The 21842-nt window shown below is 45.6% G+C and overlaps 1 protein-coding gene across 8 annotated transcripts in view; it reads left to right on the forward strand.

Moving 5' to 3' along the window:
• The window catches only part of LOC147105924 (protein piccolo-like), a 917910-nt gene that overhangs the window by 657301 nt on the left and 238767 nt on the right, over positions 1-21842 (forward strand). For 5 of the 8 annotated variants that reach the window (XM_086010851.1, XM_086010854.1, XM_086010853.1 and 2 more), the window contains 2 exons: positions 142-168; positions 6834-6927. The exons of 1 other annotated variant lie outside the window; for it this stretch is intronic. In XM_086010851.1, the coding sequence (XP_085866977.1) occupies positions 142-168; positions 6834-6927 (121 nt within the window). Of the gene's footprint in view, positions 1-139; positions 169-6833; positions 6928-21842 lie in introns of those variants that run through there. 2 more of the 8 variants (XM_086010857.1, XM_086010852.1) reach the window with 2 other exon arrangements.

Raw genomic sequence — 21842 nt, forward strand, 5'->3', positions numbered from 1 at the left:
CCTCCCCTTCCTACATTTTTAGTATGAATTAGTTCACATGCTCAGCTTTACTCTCTATCTCACTCTGATTTGTCTTTGCCTTTGTGAATCTTCTTTATTTCTATTTGCTCTGCTCTCTCCTCAACCCTTGGGCGTTTTCAGCCAAGTTATGGTTGTCCAGAATGCAAGGTAGTGTTTGCTTTTTCCTTCTGCTTGTAATTTCTGTTGAGCAGATCTTTGTGCAAGTTATACTAACAAGGCCTGGATGGACTGACTTTAGAGCTGGGTTTTCTTTGCACATTTATATCAGGCTGTGTGGCATAACAGGCATATTTATTTGTTCTACTAACCAGTAATTTTCTTGATGACTGCTTAACACTTCAAAATAAGAATACACCTCTAAAGTTAGTCACTTCCTGAGTATAAAAGAAACATGATTCTGACTTGATAATCTGACTTTGTTCCAGGAACGTTAGAAATTATTGGGCTTCCATGGAAATTATGTAATGCAATAATGAGAAAGAACTTCCAATGTTCTGCCTTAGTTACCCATGTTTTATGCTGTTTCACTTGAGTGCTTTTGATCTGTGGGGGAGGGAAGAGAGAAAGAGTGGAAATACAGAACTGAGTCCAAATATGAATCCATGTGAATTTGCTTGTTTCAGTCAAGCCAAACTGTAACAACTTCCATCAGATCAGCTTGGGTTCAGGTTTTTGTAAAATAGTAGATATGGAGAAATCTGAAGACAAGCAGCACAGCACTCATTGTCTAACTCTCTTATACTGTCAACATTACCATTGTATCTTCAGTGGTTAGGATGTGTTCTTAAATAGAGAATTCAATTTTACAATAAAACATCCAAAATCAAACTAAAATCCTTCAAGCTAGTGATATTTGAAGAAATAGCATTGCTTCCTTTTTTACAGCTGACCATTCTCAGAGATCATATTACAGTCAGCCAGCATACAATTTGGGTAATTAACAAAGGACAAAATTCGAACTTTTTTTTACCTACCTAATATATGTTAAGTTAGCAAATGTGCATGTACAGTACACACCAGATGAAATCTGACAATTCACTCTGGCTTGGTATCCACTAATGTCCAATCTTGTACAGCCCAGGTATCCAAAGTGACGCCCGTGGCCATATTTACCTCACAAATTCTGCAAGTCTGCGCACAAAGCCTAAGTAACTCGATTCTATTTGCAATTATACTTTTTACTTCTTGGCTTGTCTTGTTTCAGTTTTGTGTGCCTGAGGGTTTGGAAAGGGCTATTCATAGCATTGTAATCTAATTGAATCATAGAAATTTACGCCACAGAAGGAAGCTGTTCGGCCCATCGTGTCTGCACCGGCTGAAGAGAGCTCTCCAGCCTAATCCCACTTTCCAGCTCTTGGTCCGTAGCCCCGCAGGTTACGGCACTTCAAGTGCATATCCAAGTACGTTTTAAATGTGATGAGCGTTTCTGTCTCTATCACCCTTTCAGGCAGTGAGTTCCAGACCCCCACCACCCTCTGGGTGAAACAAATGTTCCTCAACTCCCCTCTAATCCTCCCACCAATTATTTAAATCTATGCCTGCTGGTTATTGACCCTTCTGCTAAGGGAAATCACTGCTTCCTATCCACTCTATCTAGGCCCCTCATAATTTTATACACCTCAGTTAAGTTTCCCCTCAGCCTCCTGTTCCAAGGAAAACAACCCCAGCCTATTCAATCTTTCCTCATAGCTAAAATTCTCCAGTCCTGGCAACATCCTCGTAAATCTCCTCTGAACCCTCTGTTGTGTAATCATATCTTTCCTGTAATGTGGTGACCAGAACTGTACACAGTACTCTAGCTGTGGTCTAACTACTGTTTTATACAGTTCAAGCATAACCTCTCTGGCTCTTACACTCTATGCCTCGGCTAATAAAGGAAAGTATCCCATATGCCTTCTCTTAGATGAGTCAGTATTTGAAATTAGGACAAGCTGTATTGATGCTCAAGGAGCAGTTAGAATCATAGAATGGTTACAGCACGGAAGAAGGCCATTAGGCCCGTTGAGCCCGTGCTGGCTCTCTGCAAGAGCACTTCAGCTAGTCCCACTCCCCGCCCTTTCCCTGTAGCCTGCATATTTTTTTCCTTCAGGTACTTATCCAAATCCCTTTTGAAAGCCACAATTGAATCTGCCTCCACCACCCTTTCAGGCAGTGCATTCCCGATCCTAACCACTCGCTGCGTAAAAAAGTTTTTCCTCATGCCGCCTTTGGTTCTTCTGCCAATCACCTTAAATCTGTGTCCTCTGGTTCTCGACCTTTCCGCCAATGGGAACAGTTTCTCTCTATCTACTCTGTCCAGACCCCTCGTGATTTTGAACACCTCTATCAAATCTCCTCTCAACCTTCTCTGCTCTAAGGAGAACAACCCCAGCTTCTCCAGTCTATCCACGTAACTGAAGTCCCTCATCCCTGGAACCATTCTTGTAAATCTTTGCTGCACTCTCTGTAAAGCCTTCACATCCTTCCTAAAGTGCGGTGCCCAGAATTGGACACAATTGATTGCTTTTCGGGCATCGGATTATAAATTGTGTAGCTCCTGTACAAATGGTAAATATCCCCTTTATGATCGCTGTTGGATACACATGATCTACATATACTTCCCAATGTCAGCTTTTGTGTTGTGTGTACTGTGGAGCCAGATTAGACAACTAGCCCAAACCCAGCCACGTCAGTCTGGTTAAATTGAAGCAAGGCTAACAATTTGAATTTAGATTTTTTTAAATATGTAATATTAAGCAAAGTATTTACCAAAATATTAGGATTTACATCCAAGCTTCTCCATTTTCATTTGCTGTTTTTGTTTAATAAAAGTTTTAAAGAAATAAAACAAAATGGGACCTACTATCAACCAGTTCTTTTTTTCAAAATCAAAGCTGTATTTCCATTCATGAGGTGCATGACAAGAGAGCAGATTAACAAGTCTTTGGGGTAGATTTTCACTTTGTGCGATAGTGTAAAATGGGTGATAGCGAATCAGCAGCCCATTTCACATTTCTCCCAATTTTCAAAATCCGGCTGCCGATTCGCAGTCATCCGTTTTACAATATCGCACAAAGTCAAAATCTACCCTTTGTGTCAAATGTTGCAGTTTATCAAATATTTTTCTGTGCATGATGAAAAAATAAAATATTCTAATATAACTATTGTTGAATCTGTGGCACTCCCAGTTCAGAGATGATATTCCATTTCCTTGGCTTGCCTATTTCCTCACAAATTACGACCAAGCTTTGCCTCTAGATAATTCTATCATCTGTTTGTGGAGCCCAGTACCATTGTAGTTTATTTCTTCATTGCAAACGCGATTGCAAATTTATCTTTATTGGTTCATCCTCATTACAATAGTTTGCCTCCAATTAATCTAATTGAACTTGGAGGGATGAATGGAATTAGGATTTCCCACTCCCCTCCCATGTCCGCCCAATGTCCGCCAATAATAGCCCAGTGTTATCCATACTTGATGCAGGGCAATATAGATTAAGTTTTCCAATGTCAGACATATGGCCTCCATAGGTTTTCATGCTTGTTAGTCCAGCAGACAATTGGCCAAACACTTTACGCCAGCATATTTTGCTCCATTCACTAATCTCTGTGAAAGTGTTGATGTGAGTATAAAATAATGTTCTCCATCTACTGTTTTGCTAACATTTGTGAACAGGATAATATAAGTAACTGCATCTAATATTCAGAAGGAGCATTGACATTTTTATTTGATGTCTTCAAAATGTAAATGATAGGATTTGGGTATCCACTCATTTCAATGAAATATAACAGATTAACAAACTGAAAAAATAGATTTTATTCACACCCACTAATTTACAAAGCTTTTTAAAGTAGTCGATGTGACATTTAATAATAAACTTATTTTCTATCTATTGGATGTTAACTGGAATCTTATCAGCAGCAGTATAAAATGATTGGAGCCAGAAATCTGTGGCCGTTCTGGCACACTCCCACCGTATCTCCAGCAGGACGGTAGCAGGAGGGTCGCAGGAATCGCGGGGACTTGGATAGACAGGGCTCCAGCCTTATCCATGTGTTTCCACTTGGCCTTGCAAGGGACAGAGCTTCCACTTTCCCATACAAAGTCAGCAGCATATAAGGGGCTTGACTAAGGGGGGACCGGAACTCCTAGCCCATGAGTTCCTGCATCCCCAGGCTGGCTGGAGATCTGCAGGCTGGTACACCAAGTGCATTGACTCATCCAATGGCGGAGCGAAACCCACCTCGGGTCCAGGTCTTGATCGCAGACTGGACCCCTGAAGATTTTGTACATTTTTGGAGGCCATTTCAGCACCCTTACAGAGAGGCAGAAGGGGCACTTCCATTTTATTTCCGAAGAGAGGGGACCCATCAACTCCCACACTCTGACCCCGACTGGGCGCCCTACGTTAGGGTTCCCCAGAACTCCACGATTACGCGCAGCCCTAGTGCTGCAGTTACCTGCCCAGATTTTGCAAATGAAATGATTTTCCCGCTAACCCTGAAATCTTTGGCGGAGTCAGTACCAGAGGTCACCAACAGGCAAATCCTGGCATTTAAACTCGGATCATAAGCCTGCAGGTATCGGGCCCCTTCGATTCTCATTTTCATGCTATTCCCTTCATGTTTTATTCTAAGTCTTCTGACTTAGAAGATGGGAGCTAAACTGGTCCCAGTACTTTGCTAACACTGCTCTTAATCCAGCTCATCAGAGTTGAACCACCAGCCTTCCAATCTTGCCTTGCTTCCGGAGGGGTGGGATTATGATTCGTGTCTGTTCAGTGCCCTCTTAGACAGTTCTCTAACTCAAAGCGAGTTTCGTAACCTTTACACTAACAAGCTAGCCAATAGAGTACTAGTATTAATCTCCTATCACTTTGCTCATGAATTCATATGCATCAAATGTTGAAGACCAACCCCATTGATGTGTCATCAACTCTCCCATTTCACTGTTTACAGCTACCCCATGGGTATAATGCGACCCACTGTCATACACCTTGTATGTCCAGATGGTGTAGCAGTCAGTGATTCTTGGGCTGAGGACAGAAGGAAACGCAATTATTATATCAATATAACGTTACATGGGTTTATATTTATTCCTTATAAATGTAAAATTAAATTCTAATAAATATTATGGCAGAGCTTGAATATCCAAAAGATAGATTAATCATTAATCTGAGTGCAGGCCAAGAACATGGATATTGATATTAACATTTTGCTTTAGCCGGCTTTCTTTAGCAGATATGCATTTGAACAGAAGCATTTTTGGTGAGGGTAAAAATTTAATCGGTTTAAAAATATTGAGGTCTCTGCATTCTCAGTTTTTAACAGAAATGCTTAAGGAAAACTGAAATAATCTGGGTTAAAGCATATTTTACAAAAAAAAAATTATTTCGATGTGGAGTTTCTCCCAAGACTCATTTATTAATCGAATAGAGCCGTTAAATTGTAAATTAATTTCAAGACAGGTACAGTACACATTACTATTTCCGGTTGGATGTTTGAATGGAGAGAGTGTTGGCAGTGATCTCATTCTATTGTGTCTACAAATGACAGCAGATTTTTGGTTACATTCTCACCCAGTTAAGTGAAATTCAAGCCTGTTTCTTTCATACCCACAGTCTTTGTGAGCGTAAAAAGGAGATGGGAGAGATTAAAACAGTGATGAAAATTATGCAGTGATCATCATATATCTCTTTTTCCGATCCATTATAAGACATTGCTGTACCAAGCCTTGACTTACAGGATGAGGGAACAGGCGATCTGCTCACAGCTTTCTGCAGTGCTTGCTGAGCCAGGTGCTAAAAGGTTCACACGAGCAGCAAGAATTGAGTTACCCTTTAATTTCACAAACTGCTTCTGGGAAAATACTGCCAGCACCTTAGCTCTGATGATCAGATACATGTTCTGTCACACAAAATGCACAGCAATGGGACAGCAGTGCCATAGGACAATTCGCTCCATTGAAGCCTCAGTATATCTGCATTGGTAACTTCCTTTAGCTGTAGTGACATAATACATGTGACATAATGGTAGACAGGAATTTTCTCTGGGATGTTTTGTTAAAAGCATTGAGGAACATAGGAGCAGGAGTGGGCCATTGAGCCCCTCGAGCCTGTTCCAGCATTCAGTGAGATCATGGCTGGTCTGGGAGCCATCACCATAGTAAAGTGAGGAATTCTTAAACATAATTACATCAGCCTAAAGAGAAACAAAATAATTTATCAACAACCTATTGGAAATCCACTGATCAGTGACCAAGCTTTGTACAGAAACTATCTTAATATATCCTTTTCAACTAGTTCTATTTAGAAAGGGATCATATCTTTCACGTGAAAATTAAGCAGAATTGCATATGTGTAAGGTCAAGGATTATTACCCTCTGTTGCTGCGGCCCAAGACAAGTGTAGATTTTCCATATAGTCTCCAATTTATATTGTTCATGAGGAGGGGGTAAATGCACAGACATGTTATACTGTAGTTTACCAGAACTTTGTGCTGAAGATAAGGTTCTCTTTTGAGCTATTTGTGCAATTAGAATGTATTGGCAGATGTCTCATTGTCCTTTTCAACAACCTTTAATGTAGGAAAACATCCCAAGGTGCTGTACTAGAACTTTGAATTTAAACACTAGCAATAGCGTAAGGAGCTGATTCTCTCATACATTTTATTTAAAGTGGAGTTGGGCGAGCAAAGCTCAGCACGAAACTATTCTCAAAAAAACTGAAAATGCAGACATGTATATCTTATTTCTATGATAGTTTTTGTCTTTAAATACAACATATCTAATTCCTAGCATCTGATTTATTTAATAATACGTTGTTTTACAACAGCGTAGAGAACAAGCGCAGAACGAAGCATGTGCACAAAAGCCTCAACCCAGAATGGAATCAAACTGTGATTTACAAAAACATCTCAATGGAGCAGGTAATACTGTAGTTTAACAACTCAGCGTATTTGCATTGGGGACAAAGTGATTGACAGACAAGGCATTCCTTTGGGAAAATAAGATGCAGCAGAAAAACAACTGATTCCACTTGGAATAGTGCAACACCAAAATTAGCGCAATAAATTGTGGGAAGAATTCAAATGTGTAGCAGATCATGGAGGCGTGCACAAGCCATCTTGAGGCTAATGTTTGCTGGTATATTATTAGTGTATGAGTTGAATATGGTGCAAAGAAATGATTGAATCTGGAAACTTACACTGGTGGATAATGCATGCTCAGTCTTTTTAAAGACATTTTTCAATTGTGAACATTTTGTAATGATGCTTCCCTCCTAAAAATATATTCATCTTTGGGAAAAAAAACAACAGAAGTTCCCATCAAACTTGCAATCCCCATCTGTAGTTTTCACAGCCGCAGATGGAACTTATACATATCATTCAGAAAAATGACTTCCTATTTAGCTCTTTAGGTCTGGCACTGTTTCAGCCCCTTGCAGTTTTTTTTGTACTGGAGAGAGTGATGCAGGGTGAACAGGTTCACCTTGCATGTTAGTACATCTACCCTTTCATTTTTTAATATATGTAAATTGGAATACTTTTGACTCGCACAGAAGTAAGATTGAACATGTTTAGCTGTTCCCAATGCTTTTTGCTGTGTGACCTTTCACTTCCAAGGACATGTCCCATTGAAGATTAGTTTCAGTTTTTGCTACATTTGCATACAAGTGTTTAATACATTTAGAATCATAGAAATTTACAGCACGGAAGGAGGCCATTTCGGCCCATCGTGTCCGCGCCGGCCAACAAAGAGCTCTCCAGCCTAATCCCACTTTCCAGCTCTTGGTCCGTAGCCCTGTAGGTTACGACACTTCACATGCACATCCAAGCACTTTTTAAATGTGGTGAGGGTTTCTGCCTCTACCACCCTTTCAGGCAGTGAGTTTCAGACCCTCACCACCCTCTGGGTGAAGAAATTTCCCCACAAATCCCCTCTAAACCTCCTACCAATTAATTTAAATCTATTTGGATGACATTCCTTCATCCCTATATGAACTAAGTTATTAACCTGCTTACCTTTAACAGGCTAATGCCTCACTAAAACAGCACACAAGAGAATTTTGCTAAGAACCGCTGCCACCCGTTTTACACCCCATCTGATTTTCCTTTCCCTTGGCTTGGAGTTCGGGCAGGGCGGAAGACTGGCTGCCGCCTATTTCCCACCCGGCAGCAACATTTAAAATCAACCCGCTAATTCCAGCAGAAAATTTTTCTCAAGATATCTTCTTGGTGAAGCTGCATGGCACGTGGAAGATGACCCACTTGTTGCACCAGTTGTTAGAGTTGTAGAAGTATGGATGGAAAGAAGAATGGCACAGATTGTGTAGCAAAGGTGAAAGGGCAGAGTGGGTTGATACGCACTGACAACGTCTTGTCAAACTGCAAAAAAAATTAAGCAGGCTGTTCATATGAGAAACAGAGCCATAGCCAAACAATTCGCTAAAAGAAAATCCACAATGCTTTGCATTGATCTAAGTATCTCCTCAACAATGTTATATTTTCTTAAAATATTAAGAAATTATTGGTTTGTAGATCAGATTCTCAACCAAGCGCACGGTGTTCAAGGTACCATGCGTAAATTTCTAGATGAATGTTCATCGGAACATCTGTGGATTCTGAGTAGATTACATGGAATATACAGCACAGAAACAGGCCATTCGGCCCAACCAGCCCATACTGGCGTTTATGCTCCACTCGAGCCTCCTCTCGTCCTTCCTCATCTAACTCCATCAGCATAGTTCCATTCTTCCTTCAGATGCTTATCCAGCCTCCCCTTAAATGCATCGATACTATTCGCCTCAACCACTCCCTGTGGTAGCGAGTTCCACATTCTAACTACTCTCTGAGTAAAGAAGTTTCTTCTGAATTCCCTATTTAATTTCTTGGTGACTATCTTACATTGATGGCCTCTAGTTTTACTCTTCCCCACAAGTGGAAACACTCGCTCTGGCATGAATTTTCTGAGGTAAGAATGGGTGGGCTGGAGGTGTGAGGGGAAGTGAAAGTTGTGCCCAACCTGCCCACTTTTACCTTTCGCTCAGGCGGGACAGTGGGGGCGGGGGGGGGGAGGGCAGCCAACACGCTGCCAGGAGGCAGGTTGGCAATTTTCATATTATAATGAGGCCTGAAACCTCTCCTTTAACCTGCTTTGCCGGTTTTACTGCAGGCAACCAGGGATCCCGGGGCTCGGAATTCCCAGTAGCTGCAACGAGGCAGCCTGAGCTTGGGGAGCAATCCTGGTGGGCCGGGTGGAGCAGGAGTGCTTCCTCCCGGCCCCTCAAGCTCCCCCACCATCAGTCTGGCCCTCCCCAGAGTTGGTGTTCGGTCCCCCCTGGGATCGGACCACCCCCGGGCCTGGAACACCACCACTCCCACCCTCTGGAGATTGCAATTTGTCCCCGGGGTCGGGGTTCGGACCACACCACCCCGCCCCCCCCCCCCCACCCATCCTGGGCCCAGCACCTACTTGCTGCGGCCTCCTTATCCAAGTTCCCTGCACGACTGGAAGTCAACCTGTCAACCAGGCTGACCTCTGGGCAGGGAACCCGCCCTTCACATCGCACATACGCTGTGGAATTACTCTGGGAAACCCGACCTTCCGGGCACCATGTGTGTGGGACCCGGCAAAACCAAGCTCTCTGTAGCCACTCTATCAAATCATTTCATAATTTTAAAGACCTCCATTAGGTCACCCCTCAGCCTTCTCTTTTCAAGAGAAAAGAAAGAAAGAAAGAGACCCAGCCTCTTAATCTTTTCCTGATAGGCACAACCTCGCAGTTCTGGTATCAGCCTTGTAAATCTTTTTTGCACCCTCTACAGTGCCTCTATAGCCTTTTTATAATATGGCAACCAGAATTGTATGCAGTACTCTAAGTGTGGCCTAACCACGGTTCAATACAAGATTAGCATAACTTCTCTACTTTTCAATTCTAGCCCTCTAGAAATAAACCCTAGTGCTTGGGTTACTTTTTTAATGGCCTTATTAACCTGCGTCGCTACTTTTAGTGATTTGTGTTTTTGTACTCTCAGATCTCTTTGCTCTTCTAACCCATTTAGATTCTTATTTTTTAAGTAATATGTGACCTCCCTATTTTTCTTACTAATATCTCACACTTATTCATTGTTGAATAAGTTGAAATTCGTTTGCCAATTGTATGCCCATTCTGCAAGTTTATTGTCTTCTTGTAATTTGTTTCAGTCCTCCTCAGTATTGAGTATCCCTCTCAATTTGGTGTTGTCCGCAAATTTAGAAATTGTGATTTTGATTAAAGTCTAAATCGTTAATATTATCTATTGTCTATTCGCAACATCATTTGGAAAGGTGGCAGTATAGTTTAATTAAATAAAATGCTGCGGGTGCTGGAAATCTGAAACAAAAACAGAAAGTGCTGGAAACAGGCAGCTTAGTCAGGCTCTGTGGAGAGAACAGACAAGTTTATGTTTCAAGTGCAGACACTTGTACATTTTAATTATCTTAATATGTTCCAGCAGTAACTTTGATGTGTTAGGGAGTGAATGTTGCACGTGAACTCAGGTGGATGTTAAAGCTCCCATGGCACTATTCAAAGAAGAGCAGGGACTTCTCTTGCTGCCCTGTACCAACATTTCCCCTTGTTCCACATTTCCACGTGTGTGTCAGCTGTGGCTCAGTGGGCAGCACTCTCGCCTCTGAGTCAGAAGGTTGTGGGTTCAAGTCCCACTCCAGAGACTTGAGCACAAAATTCTAAGCTGACACTCCAGTGCAGTACTGAGGGAGTGCTGCACGGTCAGAGGTGCCGTCTTTCAGATGAGATGTTAAACCGAGGTCTCGTCTGCCCTCTCAGGTGGGTATAAAAGATCCCACGGCACTATTTCGAAGAAAAGCAGGGGAGTTCTCCTCGGTGTCCTGGCCAATATCTATCCCTCAACCAACATCATTAAAACTGATTATCTGGTCATTATCACATTGCTGTTTGTGGGAGCTTGCTGTGCACAAATTGGCTGTGGCGTTTTCTGCATTACAACAGTGACTACACTTCAGGAAGTACTTCATTGGCTGTGAAGCGCTTTGGGCTGTCCAGTGGTCATGAAAGGCGCTATAGAAATGCAACTCTTTCTTTCTCCAACCAATACCACCTAAAGCAGATCAACTGGTCATTCATCACATTGTTGTTTGGCGGTCTCGCCATGTACATACCAGTTGTTCCATTCACCTACACTTCAGAATAACTCAGTGAGGGGAATTTTTCAGGGAGTCAGCAGGCGCATTTGGTGGCGGGTCAGGTGGGAAATTTTTTTTTCTGACAGTAGTTAAGGAACTCGCTGTCAACCCACCTCCATGCTAGTCTCCCAGATGTCGGGTCTGTCATCACTGAACAAGCCTGACACCACCAACAACAACAACTTTTATTTATATAGCGCCTTTAACATAGCAAAACGTCCCAAGGCGCTTCACAGGAGTATTTTAAGACAAAAAATTTGACACCGATCCACATAAGGATAAATTAGGGCAAATGACCAAAAGCATGGTCAAAGATGTGGGTTTTAAGGAGCGTCTTAAAGGAGGAAAGAGAGGTAGCGAGGCGGAGAGGTTTAGGGAGGGAATTCCAGAGCTTAGGGCCTAGGCAACAGAAGGCACGGCCAGCAATGGTTGAGCAATTATAATCAGGGATGCTCAAGAGGACAGAATTAGAGGAGCGCAGATATCGCGGAGGGTTGTGGGGCTGAAGGAGATTACAGAGATAGGAAGGAGCGAGGCCATGGAGGGATTTGAAAACAAGGGTGAGAATTTTGAAATCAAGGCGCTGCTTAACCGGGAGCCAATGTAGGTCAGCGAGCACAGGGGTGATGGGCGAACGGGACTTGACGTGAGTTAGGACACAGACAGCTGAGTTTTGGATTACCTCAAGTTTACGTAGGGTGGAATGTTGGGAGGCCAGCCAGGATTGCATTGGAATAGTCATGTCTAGAGGTAACAAAGGCATGGATGAGGGTTTCAGCAGTGAATGAGCTGAGGCAAGGGCAGAGACGGGCGATGTTACGATTTCCAAGTGGTGGGGGAGGCAATTAAGAGATTGTTAAGAGGCACTTAAATAATATTTTAAGCTTACCTTTCAATTTTACGTGTTCCCCCACGGCTTCCCCACTGCTCGGAGAGCACGTCAGCTCAGCATGTCGTGAGTGGATTCAGCATTGAATTATCTGATTACCTGACAGCTGCAAAAGTTGTATAAAAGCTCCCATCTCACAGCTGTTCACTTTGCAATCTCAGAAACTGTTGCTAACTGCATTTGGAAGACAGATTGAGCTTTATGCAGCTTGCCAAGTGTTTGGAGCCAACTTTCTCTCCAGTGCCACCTCATTGGAATTCATTTCTCACTATTGACAGATTTGCTTCTGTCATCTCACCTTCACCTGCCATCTATTACATCAGAATGGGTACAGTTTATACTCTCTCACCTTGGTCCTCAGAATCCCACCACGATCAGCTCCAAAACCAGCAGAACCAGCCACACCAGCAGCAGCAATAACAAGAGCGCCAACCTTCTCCTCAACCGCCTGATGCTGCAGAGGGCATCAGCGTAGGGCTGGACTGCGCCAGAGGCGATACCCCCGACACAGGGTTTACATGCAGAGGATGAGCTTCGTCAACATGACTAAGCAGCATTGCTTCAGGAGGCTCATGCTATCACGCCAGGTCGTGGCGGACATTTGCAGATTGCTGGAGCAAGAGCTGCAGCCCAGAGGACCCCTTACCAGTAGCTGTCAAAGTCACCCTTGCCCTCAACTTCTTTGCTTCAGGCTCCTTCCAGGCATCTGCAGCAGACATTTGTGGCATCTTGCAGTCGGCCACCCACAGATGCATCACACAGGTCACCAATGCCCTCTTTGACAAGTCCGCCAATTATATTAACTTTGCCACTGATGAAGCCAGTGTTGCCGAGCGTGCGCTCGGTTTTGTGGCTCTGGCTGGATTCCCATGAGAGCAGGGTGTCATCGACTGCACACATGTGGTCATCAGGCACCCCATCAGAACCTAGCAGTCTTTGTCAACCACAAGGGCTTCCACTCCCTCAATGTGCAGCTGGTCTGCCACCATAGGAAGATCATCATCCATGTGTGCGCCATGTTCCCTGGCAGCTGCCATGACTCTTACATCCTGCACCAGTCCACCATCTCTCAGCTCTTCGCACCTCCAAATATCAGCTGGCTGCTTGGAGACAAGGGCTATCCACTAAAGACGTGGCTCATGACACCTTTAGGGAGGCCAACAAATGAGGTTGAGGAACATTACAATCAAAGCCTCATCTCCACCAGAAGTGTCAAAGAGCAGACAATAGCGTTACTTAAAATGCATTTCAGATGCCTGGACAGATCTGGGGGAACCCTTCAATACGCACCAACCAGGGTCTCCAGAATCGTAGTGGTCTGCTGCGCCCTGCAAAACTTAGCACAGCAGCAAGGATTTGCGCTGCATGAGGGACAAGGTGCAGCGCGCACAGCCTCTTCAGAAGAGGAGGAGCATGAGTTTGAAGATGAGGATGATGAAGACCTGGAGGAGCCGGTAGTCCCAATGCCACCAGTACACGACCACATTGCTGCCCGTGAGGCCAGGAATCACCTCATCATGGCCAGATTTAGTTAACTTCACGCACCACAGTCATTGGCACATTGGCATCAGCCCACATCAACACCATAAAGCATCCTTACAATGCCCAAGCCATTCCTTTCACACTCATCGCCATTTCGGGGGGGTTCCGTTATGTCTCACCATTCACTGCAACTCACTAAGCCACTTCCAAAGGAGCACACAAATCTGTCCAAGAGTGCAAAGTCTTGAAAATAAAGGTTTCAATGTTTGACATCACATTAACAGAAACATTACATGATCATTGCATAAAACACCCAAGTACCTAACCTTGTGTGTTGTTAATTGGTAAGATTGCACTAGGATGGGGGTGAGTGTGAGGGGTGGCTAGTTAGATGGGAATGTGATAATATAGATAGAGAGGGATGGATGGAGGTGCAAGGTAGGTTGGTGTGAGTAAGGATATACAGGAGTAGGGTAGGGAAGGCAGAGTGATGGGGATGTGATGAGTGCCACAGCAGGATGAGATTGAGTGTGGTTTTGCAGTAACGTTTTGTGATCTACTGAGATCATTGAAAGGTTTGCACCACTTTAGCCTGGTCCTCCTAACAACATCCTTGCTTATGTCCTCCTGTGCAATCTGCGTTGAACTCCTGGGGAGGTCTCTTCTGCCCATGGGAAGGGAAGAGGACCTCCTTGCGTGCTCTGACTCCCTCCATAAGCATATGGAGAGAGTCATGGGAGAGGCTGGGTGCAGCCCTGCACCTCTGTGCAGTGCTTGTCAGTGTTTGCAGCACCTCAGCTTTCCACCAGCCTCAAAGGCCGTATATGGTTGATCCTTCTTAACAATAGGAATCTGATGATAAGCACTCTTTAAATCAATAGTGCTAAAAACCTTATACTGAGATACTTTGTTGATAAGCTCATCAATCTTAGGCAAAGGGTACGCATCTAATTGAGTATACCTATTAATAGTTTGGGAATAGTCTATCACCATTCGTTTCTTGTGTCTCTCGTTAGTCGTGACAACTACCTGTGCTCGCCAAGGCGAACAACTAGGTTCAATGATTCCTTCCAATAAGAGACGTTGAACTTCAGAATTAATAAATTCTCTATCCTGACTACTATATCTTCTTGACTTGGTAGCAATTGGCTTACAATCCGACATCAAATTGGAAAAAAGTGATAATGGAGAAATAGATAAAGAGGTTAATCCACAAATAGATAAAGGTGGCTTAGTCCCTCCAAATGAAAGACTAAGAGACTCGTGTAACTGAAGCACATCATGTCCAATCAAAATATCCGCACAGAGATTAGGCAAAACAGATAGGCGTATATCAGTATACGTATTACCTAGAAGAATCATTTTCACAAAGCAACAACCAGCTATTTGTGAAGTAAGGGTCGTCTGAGCCATACACACCTGATACGTAACAGGCGAAATTTTCAAATGCTTCTCCTTCGCAAACTGAAGACTTATAAAACTCTCAGTACTGCCCGTATCTATAAGGGCCTTCACTTCCAACCCATTAACTTGAGCCGTAACTATAGCTTTGTTTAGGCCATGAGCAAATGCAGCAGAAATTGATGCAATAAACGCCCTATCTAAAGGCTGAATAGTCACAGAGGAGGTAGTGGAGGAGGGCCCTCCCACACCAGGAGAGGAGGAGGTAATTGAACCTGATGATTTGCACACACGTGCACAATGACCTCTCTTGCCGCATTTACTACACACAGCCTCCCGAGCAGGACACTTCAGACAAGGGTGCCGGATATTCCCACAAAAATAACACTTCTGAATCCTAGAGGTAACAGCCGCCGAAGTAGAAACTGTTTCAGAATCTAGTAAACCACTCCCATTAAGTCCACATAATTCCTTTTCATCCGAAACTGCCGAAACCATAGTCGCAGGCCGATTAAAAAGAGCATAAGAATCCGAACTTCTCTGAGCCACATCCAATGTAGAAGCTTGCTCAAAAGCACTTTTAAGATCCAAAGTCTTATTTTCTAACAACCGCTGACGAATTGATCTAGACAGTAATCCATTAATAAAAGCATCCCGTACCGATTCTTCCTTATATTCTTCAGCCGTCACGGCCTTATAATTACAGTTAACACTAAGGCACCGAAGTGCTTGTAAATAAGTATCCAAAGATTCTCCCACCTGCTGCCTACGGGTAGATAGAAGGTGACGTGCAAATACCTCATTCTTTGGTTTAACAAAAATCTTTTCCAATGTAGAAATAGCCACTTCATGGCCTAGAAATTCAGTTGTGTTTGCGCCCAATTAGGGGCGAAAGAGTGGGTTGCGCCGGAAGTTGCGTCGCGCCCGAAATTAGGTGGGCCCTAACATCGGCGTTAGCCGGTAGCGCTGCGCCGGCACCGATGACGTCATCGGTGTGCGCAGTGCCCCGGTACCGCCCGAAACCACGCCGATCCCCATCTTCAGTAGCGGCCGCCTCTTCCGTGGCGGGCGCTAACAACATCAGGAGACCGGGTCCTTACTGCAGCCTTAGCGGCGCAAGTTAAGGTGGAGGTGCGGGGCGGCCGCTTTTTCGGCGGCCGCCTGCCCGCACCTCCTTCCCCGGCCTCCTCCACCCCCCCCCCCGCGGCATTGCCGGCTGGTTTCCGTGGAGCCCGGCACTTCTCCGTTGTGCCGGGCTCTTTTGCCGGCACTTGCACTCGGGGCTCCGGCCGTTGCAGGCACCTCCCCCTTAAGAGAAGGGGGAGGCCTGCAGTACAGCAGCCTGCCGCACCACATCGGGTGGCGCTGCGGGAACGGGAGCGCTGAAATTCACTTTCAGCGCCCCAAGCGGGGCGGACACACCCTGTACCAGCGCCCGGTTCCGCTTTGGGGCGCTGAAAGTGAATATGGGGCGGGCACAACTGCCTCCGCGGCGGGCGCAAAATTTTCGGCGCAAACGTGCTGGCGGGGCTATACCCAATTTCTAGGCCCATAAGTTTTACAGTCCAAAATATATTTATATACATCCGGAGCAATGTAGTTGATCAGCATATTCAGCTTATTTAGAGACTCTTGATCCAACACGCCCAAAAAGTTTTTAAATGTACAATACCAATGTTTCCATTTATCATCCACTCCAGCAGAATTGGGGTCAGCCTTGAATCGTTCTGGTTGAAGATATCGCTCCATTCTAACATAAAGTTAATAAATTGAAATAAAGAATAGATTTGCCTTCCAAAGCTAGGCTTTATTAACTTTAAAATCTGCAGCACATCTTCCCACATCCAGTCCCAACCAAAGCTGGAAAAGAACTGAATTTAAGGTGGCCACAACACATCATGTGATCATCAACTACCAATGAGATTACAACATATATCCCAAGGCAGTTAACAAACAACCATCACAATACTTTTACTAAACAAGGAATAATCACCACACTGCCCCAATGCAATGACCACAAACATAAGATTTATCTCATCTTAGCTCCTCTTAGCTTAATATTGGCAAAAAAATTGCCTAAAAATAGAGTGTTTCCATTGTTCAGCGAGACAGTAACAAGATAATCACAAGAAGAGTTAGAATGGAGGTTAGAGAAACTTCACTTACTCAGAGGGTGGTTAGAATGTGGAATTCTCTGCCCCAGAATGTTGCTGGAGCAGAGTCCAAGAATTATTTTAAAATTGAGTTAGAGAGTTGCTTGGAAAAGAGAATTATTGAAGGGTATGAAGAGCGAGCAGAATAGGGGGACTAGATAGATGGTTCATGGAGAAAATACCGGCATTGATTTAGCGGGTGAAATGGCCTATTTCTGTATTGAAATATTCTATGATTCTGTATAGGAGAAAGAATTTTCCAGTTTTTGAGTCCCCTTCTTATTCTGACAGTCACTGCACCTATAGACAGCGCTGTTGGACTGATGGGTCTCAGTGTATTCAAATATGTCCTTGGAGTTGCCCCTCAGAATGATCTCACTTTCTTTTAATTTTTTCTACCTTTCCTGACATTGATTCCTATTCCCTCTACCTTTAATCTGCTTATCTGCTGAATCTATCAACCAGAGATTTACCCAAATGAATGCATACATACAATAGTCTTGTTCATTCATAGACCTGATCCATAGAAACATAGACATAGAAACATAGAAGATAGGAGCAGGAGTAGGCCATTCGGCCCCTCGAGCCTGCTCCGCCATTTAATGAGATCATGGCTGATCATCCAAATTCAGTACCCTGTCCCTGGCTTCTCCCCATATCCCTTGTTCCCTTTAGCCTTAAGAAATATATCTGACTCCTTCTTGAATATATTTAATGAATTGGCCTCAACTGCCTTCTGTGGTAGAGAATTCCACAGGTTCACCACTCTCTTGGTGAAGAAATTCCTCCTTATCTCTGTCCTAAATGGCTTACCCCTTATCCTTAGACTGTGACCCCTGGTTCTGGACTCCCCCGCCATCGGGAACATCCTTCCTGCATCGAGTCTGTCTAGTCCTGTTAGAATTTTATAAGTTTCATTCTTCTGAACTCCAGCGAGTACAAGCCCAATCGACCCAATCGCTCCTCATACGTCATTCCTGCCATCCCAGGTGTCAGCCTGGTGAATCTTCGCTGCACTCCCTCCATGGCAAGAACATCCTTCCTCAGATAAGGCGACCAAAACTGCACACAATACTCAAGGTGTGGTCTCACCAAGGCCCTGTACAACTGCAGCAAGACATCCTTGTTCCTGTACTCGAACCCTCTCGCTACGAAGGCCAACATACCATTTGCCTTCTTAACCGCCTGCTGCACCTGCATGCTTACCTTCAGCGACTGGTGCACAAGGACACCCAGGTCTCGTTGCACTTCCCCTTCTCCCAATCCATTGCCGTTCAGATAATAATCTGCCTTCCTGTTTTTGCCACCAAAGTGGATAACCTCGCATTTATCCACATTATACTGCATCTGCCATGCATCTGCCCAATCACCCAACTTATCCAAATCATACTGGAAATCCATTAATGTCTGTGCCATCTTACTAATATATTTTGTGACCTTTTCATTAAATATTATTAATGCAGTCTCTCTGTAGTTTAGGAGTGAATTAATTGCAAATTAGGTGCGAAGACCTTAACTGACTCTGAAATGAGGCTCTTTTTGCTGCTTTCATGTCAGACTACCTCTGGGTTCAGGCTGCCTCTGGGTTCAGGCTACCTCTGGGTTCAGGCTGCCTGTGGGTTCAGGCTGCCTCTGGGTTCAGGCTGCCTCTGGGTTCAGGCTACCTCTGGGTTCAGGCTGCCTCTGGGTTCAGGCTACCTCTGGGTTCAGGCTACCTCTGGGTTCAGGCTACCTCTGGGTTCAGGCTGCCTCTGGGTTCAGGCTACCTCTGGGTTCAGGCTGCATTTACATTGGAACTGCAGTGCTGGTCCAAAGCAAAGCCACTTTGCATCAACACTATGGCCTAGAAATTGGGTTTTGGCTTAGCCAGGGCTTTAGCGCCGGAAATTAGTGCCGGCGCTAAGTCCCCTGCGCGCGCCAAAAATTCAGTGGCGCCGCGCCCAAACGGCTGCCGGCGCTACTGAAGGGTCTTAGCGCCTGGAAAAGGGCGCTAACTGCCGTTTCGCGCCGCAATTCCGGCGCTGCGGCACCCGATGCGGTGCGGCAGGCTGGGGAAGTGCAGGCCTCCTCCTTCCGTTAAGGAGGAGCTGCCTGCACCCGGCCGCGGCCCGCGCAAATCTGCTTAAAAATGAGCCCGGCACCTCGGACAAGTGCCGGGCTTGCATCTGTTCCGGGGGGGGGGGGGGAAAGAAGTCCGGGGAGGGAGCTGCGGGCAGGCGGCCGGCGGGAAAGCGGCCGGCCGCCGCGGGGCCTTTAATGCGCCGGCGCTAACTGCAGTAAGGCACCTCTGACAAAACGCTGGTTGCGGCTGCCACGGGCGAGGCGGCCGCAACTCAATTTCGGAGTTCAGGCGGGTTACCACGGCAACCGGGACGCTGCGCACACCGATGACGTCATCGGTGCCGGCGCAGCGCTACCGGAGCAACGCCGATTTAGGGCCCCAGGGAATTTCACTACTGGCCATAACTCCGGCGCAAGGCCCTCTAGCTCCTCAAATGAGGCGCTAAGGCTACTGAATTTTCAGCCGTATATTTGTAGTGTGAATTAACCCCTTAGTGCACTCCTGAAGTATTCAAGACTAGAACAAATGAAACACGGGGATTTTGTTTTAGCTTCCCTACATAATAGGCTGGATTTTAGCAGCCCTGAGGAGGCGGGTCTGGAGGCAGGACTGCTGGGAAAATCCCTAAAAATGGGAGCGGGTCCCAAACCCGCCTCCAACCAATCTTCCCGGGAGTCGGGTCCCCGAGTTGTGCAGGAACCTGACTCCTAGCGGCGGGAAGAGGATTATAGCCACTTAACTGCCTGTTAACAGGCAGTTAAGAGGCTTTTTCCAATTTTTCGACTGTTGCTGTGGGCTTCCCGACATCGGGGAACCCCGCCAGTGTAAGTGAGGCTGCTGTGGGTCTGTTGTTATGTTGGTGTTTGGATGGCATGTGCAGAAGTGGTGTGAGGGATGCAATGGGACACAGGTTAGTATCAGAGCTAAGGAAAAGTTGTGAAAGTAATTTTTATTGTGATTAGATGTTTCTGCAGGTGACAAGCTGCGAAGTGTTTGTGTAGCCTCATCTCATCAGAAGAAGTGACAGATGGCTTCTGCAATCTCAGCTACAGCTGCCATCTGTTTTATCCTAAGGAGAGAGTAATTGGAGATTCTGGGTGCAAGAGCTCACCTCTGGACCGTGATTGTCAGTGTTCGACAGCACCTCAATGCTGTCAAACACTGTCAAATCATCTGTCAAACAATTGTGGTGCATATGCCTTTAAGAAAACCGGCAGATGAAGCGTCATCAGCTGACATCATCTGACACCGGCTTTCCCTTAATTGGCTGGCAAGCCCGCAGGGCGGGCTTAACAAGGCCAATCGGGAAAATAGCATCTATTCATCAGACGTCGCTGGGGGCGGGACTAGAACCCGGAAGGCAGCAGTCCCGCCCCCAACGTATCTCGGTGAGTAAAATCCAGCCCACTGAGTCCTGAAACCACTGTTGCTGGTCAGAGCCTGCTTAAAGGGGGCGGTGCACAGAGCTCTGAGACAGTGTTTAGCTGAAAATGATGGAAATATGATATCTTGAGACACAGCACCTATACAACAGCACGACATGGCGTCCGGTAAGAACTGTACTGCACATGGCTTTATTATTATCGACATCAGTAGTCCACCAGGTGGCTCGATTACACTTCTACCTCCTTATTGAAGAAATTAATCACAGCAAATAATCATTGTACATGACTTGCATGGTGTACACAACTCTTGGTATACATTTCTCAAATGGAACCCATTTTACGTTTCCAAAACCACTGGTTTTCTGTTTGGAAGAGGATACTGTAATGTATATACCTTTAAGGGGGGGACTATGTTTTACAGCTCATGTATACTGCAGTACCGGCAGTGACAACACCTGTATATAACACTGAGTAGTAATCTGTACAGATCAGTTGCAGTTTGAGCCACGTTGAGTAAACACCTGTTGTACCGTTCTCCGCAGTCCGTTTCTTATTATACACGGACGTAACATTGGCGATGAGGCAAGTTTGAACCTACCTGCAACTCTGCATCACCTCCCGGGGATTCGTTCCTGGAGATCAGTGGATTGGAGGTCAAGGCCAGAGACTCAGGCGTCGACCACGGGCAACCGCCCAGTCATCCAGCAGAGACTCGAGAATTGCGGGGGAGGCTGTCGAGAGCCAGGCTTGGCTTTCCAGTCGAGGTGGTCCAGCGAAACGGGCTGGCAACAGGTAGTGCGCAGACCCTTCCCGGACGGCGGCGGGCTAGAGCCCGACCGAGCGGCACAGCAAAGGGCCGAGCAGCGTCGACGGGGATAGAGAGAGAGGGCAGAGCGCACAGGACGCAGCCGGTGTTCAGGGGCCGAGCAGCGTCGGAGAGAGGGAGAGAGAGACGCGCAGAAACCCGCGAGGCGCCGCCAGAGCGCACAGGGTGCAGCCAGTGTTCAGGGGCCGAGCAGCGTTGGAGAGAGGGAGAGAGAGATGCGCAGAAACCCGCAAGGCGCCGCCATTGCCACGAGGACCGCCGAGAGCGGCGTTGGCAGCAGTGCAGGAGAAGCGCGCGAAACCTACAGGGCGCCACCATTGCCACGAGAACCGCCGGGAGCGGCGTCGGCAGCAGCGGGGGAGGAAGGAAAGCGCGGGAGATGCAATTTTAAGCCATTGGGAGACGCCATTTTAAACCACACCCAAAATGCAGAAGAGT

This window comes from Somniosus microcephalus, chromosome 17 (assembly GCF_052327205.1).
Source record: "Somniosus microcephalus isolate GS21.2 chromosome 17, FLI_Smic_1.0, whole genome shotgun sequence".
Taxonomy (NCBI): domain Eukaryota; kingdom Metazoa; phylum Chordata; class Chondrichthyes; order Squaliformes; family Somniosidae; genus Somniosus; species Somniosus microcephalus.